At 37.2% G+C, this 15,739-nt stretch overlaps 1 protein-coding gene across 5 annotated transcripts in view; it reads left to right on the top strand.

Moving 5' to 3' along the window:
• The window catches only part of NR3C2 (nuclear receptor subfamily 3 group C member 2), a 318,859-nt gene that overhangs the window by 167,864 nt on the left and 135,256 nt on the right, over positions 1 to 15,739 (top strand). For 4 of the 5 annotated variants that reach the window (XM_063107704.1, XM_063107706.1, XM_063107707.1 and 1 more), the window contains exon 3: positions 2,352 to 2,503. In XM_063107704.1, the coding sequence (XP_062963774.1) occupies positions 2,352 to 2,503 (152 nt within the window). The remainder of the gene's footprint in view (positions 1 to 2,351; positions 2,504 to 15,739) is intronic. The other variant, XM_063107708.1, reaches the window with a different exon arrangement.

The raw sequence follows: 15,739 nt of genomic DNA, 5'->3' as shown, positions 1-15,739 counted from the left end.
AACATGGCATTCTCCCTGTGTGGGTGTCTGTGTCTCAAAATCCTCTTTCTGTAAGAATACCTGTCATATTGGATTAGGGGCCCACCCTATTTCAGTATGACCTTATCTTAGTTAATTACACATGCAGCAGCCCTATTCCCAAATAAGGTCACATTTTGAGGTACTAGGGTTAAGACTTCAACACATGAATTTTGGGTGACACAATTTAACCCATAACAATTGCCGTTAACTGAGATGAGGACGTATGTGAGAAGAGCAGGTTTGGAGGGAGGGAAAAGATCAGCAATGTTTTGGGCATGATAAGTTTGAGGTGCATATTAGACACTCAGGTGGAGATGTCAGGTAGACAGTTGGATAAATGGGTCTGAAATTCTGGGGAGGGTCTGGGCTGGAGATAAATATTGGGAAGTCTCCAGCATATTGATGATATTTAAAGTCGAGAGACTGGATGAGATCACAAGAAGGTAAGTTTGAATAGAAAAAGCAGAGAGTTCCAAAGACTGGAGCTAGGAGACCATAAAGTATTGGGAACAAGACCAAGGCCCACAACTATGTTGAATAAAAATCCCATGTGTGCTTGTAGTTGTGAAAAAGCAATTATGTTTTAGTGATGATTTTAAATTATATTCTAAATATTTACAAAGTCATGGTATTTCTCTGTGAAGTGTAAGATGAGTCAGACAGAATATGGATTGAGTTTTATTGGCTAATATGTTGAAGTTACTGGTGCCGAAATGGAATGTTTTAAATACCATAAAAGAGTCAAAGGACACTAATAAAAATAATAAAGAGCACTTTTCTCAGAGGGAGAAAAAAACTATGGAGCACATTGTTTCAGTCCTTGATTTAAGAAGGCATTTTCTAGAAAGTCATTCATGCTATGGTGCTCTTCGCAGCTGAATAGTTTGTACCATCATCTGTTTTGGGTGACAGTTTAGTTCAAACATTTAACATAGTTTTGTTTTGTTTTGTTTTTTAATAACATGATATTATCACATTTTAGTTAATTTTGAATAAACAGAAAAATCATGAGTGTAACATAACCATTTTAGCCACTTGGTGTATTTTCTTTGAGTCTTTTTTTCACGTGTCTACTGCTTCACATGGAGGCAAAAGCTGTGACAGCAAGGTGGTATCCGTGACATAACCATACTCAAAGTTTTCTGAACATATCTAGCTTGCATTTCTCTGAGCCATGGCACATTCTGCATCCTCTGCCCTCTTTTCTTTGTCACCTAGTCATGCTTCAGAATTCAGTTCATCTGTCACATGTGGGAAAGTGGTTTCTGACTCCTAATAACCCCACTCTTCCCAGTAAGCAGGGCTGACCCCTAATCTGCCACCATGTTACCCTGCACCATAGCCCTCGCCACAGCAGTTTATGTCTCCACTAACTTGAGGGCAGAGACTGGGATTTTTTATATTTATTTCCTCAGTACCTTGCACAGGACCTGTGAGTTTATATTCAATAGATGCATGTGGACTACGAATGAAAATATCAGATTCTTTGCCTGCTCAGGACACAACTGTCACTGAGCTATGGTTCATTATTAGAATTTGAAATGTTTTGTTCAGAACATACCGCTAACTAACATGGTAATATGAAATATATCTTGAAGATTCCCCTTAAGAAGTATTCAAACAGATTGTTGCTTAAAATGTTACATTTGTGTCTAAAAACTGTCACCCAGAGCCCTTTGGTTTCTTACCATAAAAGATACCTGAGATATTTGCCATGTATGGCTTTTTTTTTTAACTGTTGACAGTGCCCCTTCAAAGTAGTAAGCAAAATGATGTAATTTGAACATACCTATGTAAAGTAACAAGAAAAAAATGCAGGACTTTGGAGGGGTGGGCTGGCTGGTAGTTGAGGCAAGACTTTTTTTTAATTAGTGGGTTGTTTTGGAAAGGGGTTTTTAAAAATTCTAACATAATTGACCTATATAATGTGAGTCTGAGTGAAGAGTGTAAAAGCTGTTTGATGCCAAAATAAAAGGACAGCAAATACTTCCATGATGATTTGGTTCAAGATTCTTCTCACTGGCCACCTAGAGTGCATATAATGTTTATTTGGTAAACTTTCTCAAAAACAGGAAAAGGAGGAAATAAGTTTAGATGTGATTATTTCTTATTTTTCAGTACTGAAACAAAGCTTTGCTATCCAACATTCTTGATAGCATTATTCCACCTGATAGGGTTTTACTTCATTTTGGTAAGTCACATAGTATGTCACCACTACATACTGAATTCATTTATGGAACTGTGATTATTGATGAACTTGAGCTAAGCTATACAGCATATTAAATGTGCCATTACAGTGTAGTTATTTCAATCTTGATTTCTTTCCCCAGCTCTACTTTACGAAGTGTTTCTACTGGATCCTCAAGACCTTCCAAAATATGTTTGGTGTGTGGGGATGAGGCTTCGGGATGTCATTATGGGGTAGTAACCTGTGGCAGCTGCAAAGTTTTCTTCAAAAGAGCAGTGGAAGGTAAATGTTCATGTGGGTGTTCCTTTTACATCTTTTTTTCTAGGATGTAGTTTACTTCACAGTTAACAATATAGCATTATTGGGAAATTCTTCAAAAATATTTTTTGATATCATCTGTCAGTGGTAAAATAGTAATAATGCCTTATCTAAAAACTACCTGGAGATTTTCCACTGAGTAATATTTAATGAGCAAAATTTGAAATCGTGCGCATTGATCAACCAGTCGAAAAGGCCTTTCTGTTTGTCACAGTTTATTTTTTGGTGAGACTTAGGAAAAGAGCTGTGTGTCATCATAAATTTAATTGGCATGATCTAGAATAGCGTTTTTACTGGGCACACAAGGAATATATCATCTCTGCCTTTTCTGTGTTTCTGTATAATGTATGACTTATGGAGAATTAAAACATTAATATCAGGATCAAGTCTATGATTTAAGTTGTGTTCCATACAGAATAATTTCATTTACCAGCTACTTCAGCCTCCTGGTCCCCTTCGAGTCCTACCTTTACTCCTCTTGAAGGTTTCTAAATGAGTATGTTAAAGGAAAAATTTGGCTGAGAGTCACTGTGTATGTTTAGGAAAGCATGTGCTCTGTCCAAGTGATTGTACTCGTAAGGGGAATTAGTCTTTAGTTCGTTTTGTCTTCCCCCATCTTCACTTGTAAGCAATTAATTAACATAAGACGTAGGCCAGATGGTTTTATTAATGTTGAAAACTATGTCTGGTCAAAGTGTAGAATTTTTGCTATTAGTAAAAGTGTTATTGTGTAATTGACACTTATATTCACTAAGGAGCTCAACATGAAGATTTCTTATGGTTTATTTCTCAGGGAATTTTTTCAGAGATGAATTGGTGCTTCAGGGACTTAAAATAAGCAACTTGAATGTTTCACCTTTGTTTTGCCAGAGACCCCAACATAGTATCCTTAACTGTGGGATGAAAAAGCTGACCAAGTAATTATTTCTTTGTTTCTGGGATTGGTTTTGCATTATTTAATTGATATTACATGATTTTACATTATTTGCACTATTAACTTTTGGTAGTCCCCAAACCCAGCATTGAATTGATAGTAGGAGTTCAATAATTGTTCCGCAGGAAATAGGCTCTTGGTTATAGGTGACAGAAAATTCCACACAAACTGGCTTAAGCAGCGAAAGAAATTCATTGGCCCACTCACTGGAAAGTCCTAGGATAGGCTTGGCTTCAGGCAAGCCATGGTCTTTAGCCAGGTCATTAGAACTCAGTCCCACTCTCTCCATCACTTGGCTTTGTCCTGGCTCTGTTCTCGTACAAGTTCTTTCATGGTGCTGAGACAGCTACCAGGCCTCCGTTAAAAAGAGTTTTTCTATTCCTAGCACTTCCTATAAAAAACCCCAATGGCACCTTCTCAGACTGAATGTGGCTCACATGCCCATCTCTGCACCCGTCACTGTGGCCGGGGAGCGCAGTGATCAGATAGGCTAGCTCTGGCTGGAGTCGGACAGCCTGAGCCATCTAGACCAAGAGCAGGGAAGGGCATTTCCCTTAGGAGAACATGGGTTTTCAGAAATTGGGAAAAATAAAATTTTACAGTACTAAAGTCAGCTTTTTTTTTTTTTTTAAGGCTGCTCCCTCCCCCTGCCACCACCTGCTCTCTTTCCTTACTTATATGATTGGCTCAATAGAAGAAAAATAGGTGGAATTTACTTCTGGCACTTTCCTAATGCCACTTTGTATCTTCCAGCATAAGAACCCCCCTTCCTAGGCTCACTAATTAGTGAGCAAAGTAAGTGACAGGTACAGGGGAAGAGTGTGGAGAAGGCCGTTTTGGAGGAGACAGTGGGAGCCTCCGTGCTGGCCCTTCCTGCGGGGTCAGCCTTTGTGTCAGAACCCACATTTTGCCTCCTTACAGAATCTGCCTTTCTCTTCTTCTGGAACACAAGCTTTTCTAGAAGTTCTTGCTTAGTTTTTCTTGTTTTAAATAGTTTCTATGGAAGGAATAAATTGTTTTTGTAACTCAGGTATAAAAAAGAATGGAAAAGCCTAAATGTCAGTACAATGTTTCCTTCATTGGAAAGCTGACCAATCAGTGGGTAATGAAAGTTGATGAATGCCTTTTAAGACTTCTGTTAATATAGTTTATTCTCTATTTATTTGGCTATCCTTGTAGTAGAGCTTTTTGAATAACGGATCTCTTTTAGCTATAAGAAATTACTTTTTTACTTTATATACAATCATGCAACACATAACGATGTTTCAGTCAACAATGGGATGCATACAGTGGTCCCATAAGATTATAATTGCTACACCAAGCAGCCTAGGAGTATAGTAGGGTATACCATCTAGGTTTCTGTAAGTTCATTCTATGATATTCACACAACAAAACGCCTAACAACACATTTCTCAGAATGTATCCCTGTCATTTAGCGAAGCATGACTGTAGTTCGAAGCACTCATTTCACAAAATTATGATATATGGGTGTGAATTTTATTCCTATTTTCCAGATGAAGACATTTAGGATAAGACCTAGTCAGCTAATTTGTTTCAAATTGTAAGGTCAAACCTAGACCCAACCTAAAGGTTTGTGACTCCAAAACTAGTTTCAACCTAAAGTCTTGTGACTCTAAGTCTCAGAATCCGTTCTCTCCATTTTGCCATATGAGTTCTCAAGTTCATGAAAATTCTATGCTATATGTTAGTCTATTCATGTCTACTGGATAATAATAAAGGAAGTAAATATAAGCACTGACAAAACATTGTTTTTTACACTTAGTATGTGTGCACCTGTTACTGTGTGTATAAACATTTACATACATTTGTGTATTTGACTATTTACTAAGTTTGTTTTCTGATTTCCCTTGGTATCCTGAAGCTCTTCCTTAGATTACAAAAGCAGAGAACTCCGAGCTCAGGGGACAGAGGGAGTTGTGATAAGGGGAGTCACTTTAAACTGAGGGGAACTAACAGCACCAAGGACAGACACGGAAATGATCGCCAGAGAGCAGACAGGAGGAAAAACACAACAGCCTGAGCTTTGAGTTTATTGGCTTAAGGTTTTATGCTCTAGAGCACGTCACTCTAAAACTTGCTATATAGCATAACGGTGACCATGTATGGAGACTATAAATTCTTTTAAAAGTGTAAATTATGTTTTTGCGTTCTGTTTAATGGGATATATATGTGCTTATTTTTTTCTTAAATGTTTAATATAAAAACACTTAGAACTCTCTTCCAGAATATTTGCCAGTAACATCAGTTAATAGACATATTGTAACTTACAGATGGAAGTTTATAATTTTATTTTTAAAGTTGAATCACTTCTTTGCCTTGAAGGTTTTCTGTCTGTCTTAAAAAGAACAAGGATAACTAAGATATCTTTTTAAAAAATAGGATTCTCCCTTGTGGTGGGAACTAGACTGGCTTTAGAGTCAGAAGATTTTGTTTTAATTTTTGCCTTTTCCACTCCCTAGATGAGGGATTAAGGCAAGTTATTTAACTTATCTGGGCCTCAGTTTCCTTGTCTATAAATGAGAAAAGTAGTATTGCCCTACTTTAACATTGCTATGAAAAATTATGTGAGAACACAATGTGCAGATTTTAAAAATTGTAAAGTCGCATCAAAATCAAAATAGATCGCTGTTACTCTCTAGGAACAAATGCTAAATTTTAAGTTCTGTGGTAATGTCTGTGCAGAGGGATGACGCCAATGATATAATCACATTGCACTGTTAGGTCTTCCTTTTTTAGCCCTTCATTTCTCTTCATTAGATATTCACTTTTCCTGTGACATGTTATTTTGTCCCTAGAGCTGATCTTTGAGGTAGTGAGATTCTTCTAGACTAGCAGGTCTCACAGGGTGTCTGTGAGGAGTGGGGGGAATGGAAGGTCTATGACTGTTTCCTGGAGTGGCTCTTCCAGCATGTACTGGACTTGCTGAGATTTACTCCCATCAGGAGCCTCTGTGGTTGATTGGGGCAATCCCACCTTTGGGAGTCTCATAGTTGAGAAAATATTGAGAGCCACCAACTAGACTTTTAACTCCTCTGTATGAAGTCTTTAGGCAAAACAGTGTCTTATCTCCAGAATCTAGCAGGGCTGTAGATATTTAGCAGCCCCTGAACAAATGTTTGAATGTACACATGAACGTACCTATGTGACATCAGAGCAATCAAGGTTAAATGACTCCCCCTTAAGTCAGTAAATTACCAGTGGAACCAGAACAAGAATTTATGTAGGCCTTTTGGCATATAATCTGTAGTTTCTAATTCTAGTCTGAGTTTTTTACTATCTCAGTCTCTTTCCAACTGTAAAATGCTGTTAATTGCATCTCATCTGTGTGTTTTACTTTGTGATTCCTCAATGAACAGAATTTACTATGTGCAGCACACTATAACCTAATTTCCTATTTAGATACTCAGTATATATGCAGAGTATGGAAGACATAGCTACCACAAATCACTGAATAGTTATAATATTGTAAAAGAGGAAAAGAGTTTATTATTTTGTAAAGTCAACTGGATTTATATTCTTGTAAGCAGACCTGTTAGGCTGATGAGTCTATATCTTGGTAAAGTCATCTGTACCATATGATGTCAGTTTCCACAACCAGATATTTCCCTCGAAGGAAGAGATTTATGTCTGTTTCTTGAAATGAAATTGCTTTAAAAGATACTATTGCAGGTTGATCTTGGGGTTCCTCAAATGTGCAATATTTTAAGATACCCCAGCCTGTGAACCTGTACCTCATTCCTTTCGCATGTAGTTCACAGTATACAGGTCAAAATTTTTTAAATTTATAGATTGATTATTCTTTGGGGGGAAAATATTTTGGTTAATAGTTAATTTTCTTTGCTCTTCTGAAGCTAATGAGTAAACCAAGCAAGTCCAGAGGAGAGTGTCTCAATGTGTCATAAACCCAAGTCATTGCTGTCAATGCTGTGAGTGTGTGAGTGACAGGGATGTGCAAGCATGGTGTGAGCAAGCGGGAGTTATAGCGGGGGGGTGGACAATGCAGTTGTCGGAGAACTTCATTTTAGCAAGCACAAGCTACATCAGGATGGTATTATATATTAATTCAAATGTAGCTATCCCCTTATAGCTGGCAATGTAAAATTAAGGAAATGATAAAGCAAGGAAATAATTTAATATATACTTATTAGATCTCTTCATTTAATGATTTGACATACAGGTATAGCCGCTAGTGTTCCCATGAACCTGCGCAGGACACAAATGGCCTCCAGCTCCAGTGTTACTACTACAGTACCTACTGTGTCAGAGGCAGGAAGCCAAGGACTGCCCAGGCTTACATTTTTCTCATAAAGCACTTTCAAGATTAAGTTGAGGGTTTAGTTTTGTTTTGTCTTTTTTCCTTTACCAGAAATTAGGAACCAAGTAATCTGATTCTATCTAATTATTTACTGTAAGAGCTTAAATAAATACCTACTCAGCAGATTATAGCTATGATTTTTATGAACACTCCTTTCATCCTTACATAAGCATAAGGCTTTAGCATTAATGGGAAATGTTAGCCCAGATTTTTGATAGCCCTTCAGTTGGTTGCTATGGGAATGCACAGAACCATGACATTTAGGCCTCCCTTAGAAGGTCCAGGAAGGCTTCTCAAAGAATTGACTCCCAAACGAGATCTTGAAAGATTAGAATTGGCAACAGTGAAAGTGATTAAGGACAGGCTGTCTGCACACGGCACCAGATGCAATTTCGGGTTACCACTGTGTAAAAATCGAGGTGTGAGGCGTTAGAAAGTGAGGCTAAATGAGCAGAGTGGGACCAGGTCCTAGACTCCTAGGAGGAGCCCAAATTCATCCTTAGGCAAAACAGAACCTCTGGATGTTTTCATGCAGCAAGGTAGTAAGCTCAGTTTTGCATTGAAGATCTGGCTGTAGTAAGGTGAAGGGAGAGTTCTGGTGGCTGTTTTCATCATTTGGACAAGAGGTGACCTAGGGTAGAACTAGGCCAGTGGTGTGAGGGATTGAGAGGATGGACAGATAACAAGGCTATCTTGAAAGTAATGTTGGCAGCTCTATATTGGAGGTAAAGAAGCAAACATGTAGAATGATTCCCCAGGTTTAGCTGCTGATGCCATTCACTGAAGCTAGGGATACTGGAATGGGAGCAGCTTTGGGGACATGGAAGGGATCATCCATTCAGCAAACATTTACTCAGTACCTACGAAATGTTAGGCACTGTTCAAGGCATATCTAGGGACATCTTGGACAAAGATCAGTGAATGAAATAGAAAAAGATCCCCACCCTGGTGGAGCTTATATTGTAGTGAGGGGCTGTGAAGAGATTAAGCACAATAAATGAGTTATGCATGAAACCTAAGAAAAGTTATTGCCAGGATGAAGAGGATTGGGATGAGGTTTGATTTAGGATGAGTTTGAAACATCTATGAGACATTCAAGTGTATCTAACAGGAACTTGGATGTGTGATTCTGAAGCTGGAGGAATAAGGCAAGTTTGAAAATAAAGATTTTGGAATCATCATCCGTGAAAGTAAATGCAATTGCCCAAGAAATGAGTATTTAGAGAGACAAAGAATAGGCTGAAATTAGGACCTCCGAGAACGTAAACCTAGGACATTGGGTGTGTGCATGGCATGTGTGTGAATCATTTGTCTCTCTCCTTCCCTTTCCAAGTTGCACACACAAAAGTCTTAGTTATTTGGTTTCTGGTTATTCAAGGCTTTGCTGAGCTTCAGACATTATTGAATCTGTAAATTTGAATCCCAGTTTTGATTCTTTATTCATCATTATGCTTTGATTATTATTGAACCATACAGAGCCTGTCCAGAGCCCCCACCCCAACCATGGTATTGAGGGGATTTGATTCACTAACCCGTGCAGAGGCAGTGCCCAACAAGTAGCAGGTGCTGAAGCAGCATTTGTTGATGATTGTTTGATAACTACTTAAATACGTGTATGGGACTCACCCTTGTTTCTATCACTTTACCATTTATTTCTTTCTCTGAAGTAGAAAATATGTTGAAATAATCTATTAGAAATGCTTTGAAGCAGGGATGTGTGAGCCAAAAGTAAATTAGTATTATCCAAAGAGAGCTTCTTGCAGCTTAACGTTTTAAATCAAGGTGCACTTCACTTGGAAAATTTTAAAAGTATAAATCAGGAATGCTGTAAGTAACTTTCAGAGTTTATTCCCCATGTTTATGTGTTTGTTTACAGCCTGTCTTTTTCCAGGAAAAAAAATCCAAGGCAGCTCACAGATTTCCATGAGTTAAAATGAAATTTAAAATAAATGAAACAAAAATAGAAGAAGAGGAAGATGAGAGCAGGAAAGGAAGAGTAGAGCCAGGAATGGGGGTATTGTAGACAGTATCTGCCTGGCCTCTTACTTGGCTCTCAGCTTTCTAGCAGCCAGCCCGAGACAGCGATGAGTGACCTGACCGATGATGCTCTTGATAACTAGTTTAGAGAATTGCCTGTTTGTAAGAAAATTTTCATGAGCTACTTTGGTTTTAATGTGCCTCCTCTTTCAATCTGAATTTTAACCTGAGATTTAAAAAGTAACTCTCCTAATGGTACTAATAGAGGACTTTATACTTATGTTTAATGAGCAGTGCTAAAAGAATGCTTTATTGTTGACCGTCCGGCTCTATAATAATAGCTGCCATTTACTGAGCACTTACTAGGTGCCAGGCACTGTTCTATATTCCATATTTTATCTCATTAATCCTCATAACAGACTTCTTAAATCAGAAAGCTTTGTGAGTTTGGAAATGTAATACCTTTGATTTTGAACTCTCTAAGCAATGGTGGTGACAGGAAAAACATTGATTATTTTTTTAATAAGGCTTAATGGTATGATCCTTCAACTCTGAAAATTAATATTTATTGAGTACTTATTTTGTGCTCATTATGGTGAGAACTATATTGTATATTCTCATTTTAATTTCATAAGAAGCCCATGAAATAGGTAGGATTATTATTTGTCCTCATGTAAGAGGACAGTCCTCTAAGGCATGTAAGAAGGACAAAGTCACCCAATTAGAAAGAAGTGGCAGAGCTGAGATTTGAACCCAGGTAGCCCAGGTACTCTGATTCTACGTACTTAACATATAAACTATCCTGCTCTCACAGAGATGTCAGATCTCAACTATTTTTACTCATCAAAAAGTAGGGCAACAGCTCTGGCTTTAGAATACTTAGGAAGAACACATTATAATTCAACAGTTATCTTGCTATATTCTAAATAATTAACTCCTAGCCATTCAAAGTTGAAACTCTAATTTGAATTTCTGTTGCCCTAATGGGAAAGAAATTGGGTAGTCTCTATTTTTTCTTAAGGAATGAACTTCATATTTTTTAAAAATTACCATTACCATCCTGAATTACCTCTTTAACATCTTGATATTAATCTAAAGCTTTATTTAAAATTTTTATCTCCCTGTATTTCATTTCCTGTACGTGATAAAAATTAGATGTAGCCTGTCAGGCTCTGAGAACTATTGGGAGAATGGTCTTCCTCATACCAACCTGAAAGGTACTCACTTTTCAGCTCTTTGGCATCTGTTTTTATGCCTGGTGGCTCAGAAACGTACCCAACAGTCATAGGACACGAAGCTGCTCTCACAGAACTTGTACTCACGATGTAATTAGGATCAAGCAACTTCTGTGATTTGATATTTTGAAAATGATTTAACACCAGAAATGAGAATTGCTAAGTTGACTGCAATCAAATGCCAAAATGGAGCCCTTGAAGGATGGGGAGGGTTTAGGATGACTTGGAGGGGGGACAGTGGAGGAGTGGGAAGATGGAGGCCTGAGCTTGACCACACCTGGTTCAGCAGACCCGGTTACCCCAAAGCCTGGCCTGGCTGGAGCAAACAGGTCCTTGCCCAGAAGGTGTGGAGGAGGCGACTGCACAGAGACCCCAGGGTTGGATTATGTACGGCCTTCATGCTAGAATGAGAAGTCACAGCCTGCTCTTAAATATAGCAAGTCTTTATGTCAGATTCTTTATAGTAGGAAAAATCAGCAGAGTGGCTTGGGCAGTTTTGTCCCGTGGTGCTGTGCAATGGCTCATGGAGGGTACTGTCTAGAGGAAGAGAAGACAGCTGGGGTGGGATTGTGGATAATGGAAAGTAAAAAGGGCATGATCACAATTGGGATTGTTTCAGTCGAGCAGAAAGCCTGACTCAAGAGGTGAGAAAGAAGATTTGGCAGGATCTCATGGTGGATTCATTCTGGGGGACGTTGGCAACCTTTGAGAGAAACTGAGGAAGAAAGTGATTTAAGAATAGAGATGCTGAGTGGGGTTTAGAACTGTGGAGCCTGTGGAGATTAGTTCTCTGGAAGGGATGAAGCAGTTTAGATAATTAGGAATGGAAAAACCGAGAGACAAAATTCTGAAAAATTTTACTCTTTTGCTGCAGATAGTTTCTTGAGGGTTTTAAAATAAAGAAACTGCATAGTTAGGTACTCGGCAGTTTAGCAGTAAATTGGCTTGGACAGATGCCAGTGGCTGCTATGGCTATTTGGTGCAGTATATGGGAAGTTATACCATGAAATTGAAAGCCTGGCAAAGATATGGGGTCCTAGCACCAACGGGACAGGCCTGTTTGGTGTAGCAGTGATCACTGGGGGGAATTGTGTACTATTGTCACTCCTGATATTAGAGTTGCCAAATGATAATTATAGCAACTTCTGACATAGCCAAAATATGAAGCTATAATGATTGGAAGGCAGAAGAATCATATAGCAAATAAAAAAAGATTCTAGCCTTTCAGGCCTCCATATTTTTCATGAAGTATTTTGCTCTTTAAAGACATATATATTTAGTGTAATAATTTTTTTCTTTTAACTTTGTTCCTTGGTACCTACATTCACTGCCCATCCTGACTTCTTAGATAGGAAAGAGAGAGAGATTGATAATGATTTTTCTAAAGATAAGCACATATATGTAAAATATATACACATCTTTTCCATAGCTCTGCCTCTCCTCACTCAGATACTCAGTGCTGTGCTGGGGCTGAAGAGCAGGGGAAATACCTTGACTGTCAGCAAGATGACTTCAGAACCACCTGAAATTATCATAAAACCATCTAAGTACATGCCCATATTCTCTGTCTCATTCACATCTTTCCAATACCACAGACCCAATCCACATGGAAAGAACAGGTAGACACCAAGGAAGGAAGCTCAGAGCTCTCACAAAGCAATGCCGATTTTTTCCACTCTGACTTCAGGTTGGCCCTATTTGAAGCTCTTTAACAGATGCTAGCTCTTGGAACTTGACTGTAGCATTACATTTACAAAAGCATCACCTTCTTGTATGTGCTGGGTTGCTAATTAACAGTGAACTGTTATACCTTGCATAGCAAAGAACAATCCCTAAGGGAGAGAGTGAGAGATGTATTTTTTTCTTACAGGTATAAGACCCTCAGTCTTACACCTTTTAGGACTCTTTAATGTCTTCAGTGGAGCTTTTAGCTCCATTAAATCTTTGATTTTTGACAGTGTAATGCATCTTAATAAAACTTTATTTTTCTAAGTATAAAAACATGAAATAAGGCAAAAAATGAAAGAATAAAAATTTGAAAGGGCATCATAACTATAAACATGAATTGAAAAGTCACTTATAACAAATTAGCTAAGAAATAGATGGTGTGAGGCTTTTAGGAAGTTTGATATAAATTCATACTTATGTATAGCACTATAGATATAGCACAGGCTCATTAAATTCTTTTTCAGTGGAATCAAAGCTCTAGAATTTCGGGGGAGAAAAAAGCAAATACCTTCTCTTTTCTCTTAATTCTTTCTTATATTTTATTGTCTTCTTCAGTTTGGAAGGAAATACCAGGGCCTGAGTTTGGAGAATCATACCACCCTCTTAGAAGCCATACTGACCTCTTAGTAATATATCCAAGTAGCTTTTTACTAAAATTACCCAACAGTATGATCCCTTACTGTAAGAGTTCTCCAGTAAGAAACTGTATAATAAAGGTGTCATCACCATAAGTTCCAGTATAATTTTTATGTAGCGATATACAGAATGACATTACTCACTCTGAGACTGAACAAATAATTGAACGTCTGTTTCCTCTTCTATAAACAAAAGAAAATAAATCTTAAAAGTATCTACCCTGCCCATCTCTGAGTTTGGAAGATAAATATTAGTACATGTATGTTTAAACTGCTTTAGAAACAATAAAGGATTCCTTTAGAAACCTCACATTTAAAAAAAGAATTTCCCCCCTTCTCAGGAAGTAATTTAGTCAACATACCTTGGTTCTCAATAAAATGCAGAATATTTAAACTAGCTATTTTATGTACATGTTAAATATTTGACTGGAAGGAGAAAACAAAAGTAAAAGTTATAGAAATGCATATTATATTTCATGTAAAGCTTGGAGTTCCGACCTCCTTATCACTGCTTTAGATGATAGTTCTATATTGATTATGAGTGTTTGTTGTACTGAAGGGCTGTGGTGGGGAAACCTTTGTATTTAAGACCAGAATTTAAATTTAATCTGCCTGAGTACAGAATCTGACAAAGAACAAAGACAATTTTCATGCTTTCTATATCTTAAACAGTTTGGAAGATAACTACTTTTTACTTCCATTTTTTTTTTTCCTTTACTGTACCACAATTTCTAAAACATATGTATTCTCCTACCCTCTCACTCTGGTTGAATGACTTAATTGGAAAACCAGTGCAGAATTAGTCTAAATTGTTTTTTATCTAGCCTGCACCATAGCATTTTCCCAGTTGAACTAGGCTCAGCAATTTGTTATTGCTAGGATTACATAAGTATCAGTTGTTTCTTTCGTTTTTTTTACTATTTAATATAAGCTGAAATAGCATGCAAAAAAGAATAAGAATTAAAAGAATTTTAGTAGCCATTCACTAGAAATCTTAAATAAAAATCACTGCCTTTAAAAGAGAATAGAGAAATTGTTACAGAAGTATCATTACTAAATGATATTAGATCAAAAATTCCTTCAAATAACCTTCCCTTTAAATTTTTAAAATTAAACATATTTCTGACACATCTGATTAGGATTTATTTGAAGAGCTTCAGTGGCTATAATTGGTAATACTTAAAATTCAAAATTTTTATGTTATACCTACAAAATATTTTTTGTAGGCTTTTATTTTTGAAATTTATTTATTTAGTACAATATATGAAGAAAATAAATTATTTATTTATTATTTTTTGTTGAAACATAGTTGATTGTACATATCTGTGGGGTACAGAGTTGAATACCTATGTGCAATACATGATGCTCAAATCAGGATAATTAGTATGTGCAACATTATACAATGTAATCATTTTTCATGGCTCCAAAATATTGAAATAGCTGACTTTTGCCTCATTTAACCAGCATCTCACAGAACAGAGCTGTAATAGTGACTCAGGTCAAATCTCACTGAAACACAAAAAACCAGGTTCAGAATTTACTGAATCAAGCCGAGAGCAGTTGAAGACAGACGAAGAGGCAGGGTACCAACAAGGCTGGAGACGACTTGAAATAAAGCAGTCATTGGAAAAGGAAGAGAAAGCACACCCCGAGTGCCCACAGTACAGAGCCAGACAGAAACCAACACCTTCATTCAATTCAGCAACATCTGTTGAGTGCTTACTGTATACTAGGCACTGGGTGTGTCTTGCAGTCAGTTCCCATTGATGAAAAGGCATAAGGATCCCAGATACCACACTTGACTTCATTCTTAGCAGTATGCATGGTTTTTGTTTTTTCTCCCCAATCTTCTACTGTATATTGAAAATTACCTGTAAAGCATGATAATCATATCGAGCCTTAGGAATTAACTTAGTCTTTTTCAATGAAGCAATACAAGTCATGCAAAAATCAAATGCAACCATAAAGATTTCCCTTTATTACAAAGTTTTATAGTCACTATCGAACTCAGTTTACTAGGCAGAAAACTGGACTTTTCAGATACTGGCAGCTATTTTCTTCAGATACTGGTCAGGCTAAGTCATTTGTAATTTATAATAGTGACCCACAGGGAGAAGACTGCATTTTCTATAGTGAGAGAGCACAGCAGAAGTGTAACATAAGAGTATATTTCTTCATTTATGTGGGAAAACAGAATAGGCTTTCTGTTTTGTCTTTACCACACCTTACCACTACGTAAGTACTAACTGTGGCTTTTTTTTTTTTTACTATCAAATATGACCTGAAATTGCATTTTAAGCAGGAGTAGTAATAAACAGAATGTTAGATGTTAATAGAAATCACTGTTTTTAAAGGAAAGTAGATTAA

This window comes from Cynocephalus volans, chromosome 9 (assembly GCF_027409185.1).
Source record: "Cynocephalus volans isolate mCynVol1 chromosome 9, mCynVol1.pri, whole genome shotgun sequence".
Taxonomy (NCBI): domain Eukaryota; kingdom Metazoa; phylum Chordata; class Mammalia; order Dermoptera; family Cynocephalidae; genus Cynocephalus; species Cynocephalus volans.
This window is presented reverse-complemented; position numbering and strand designations above follow the sequence as displayed.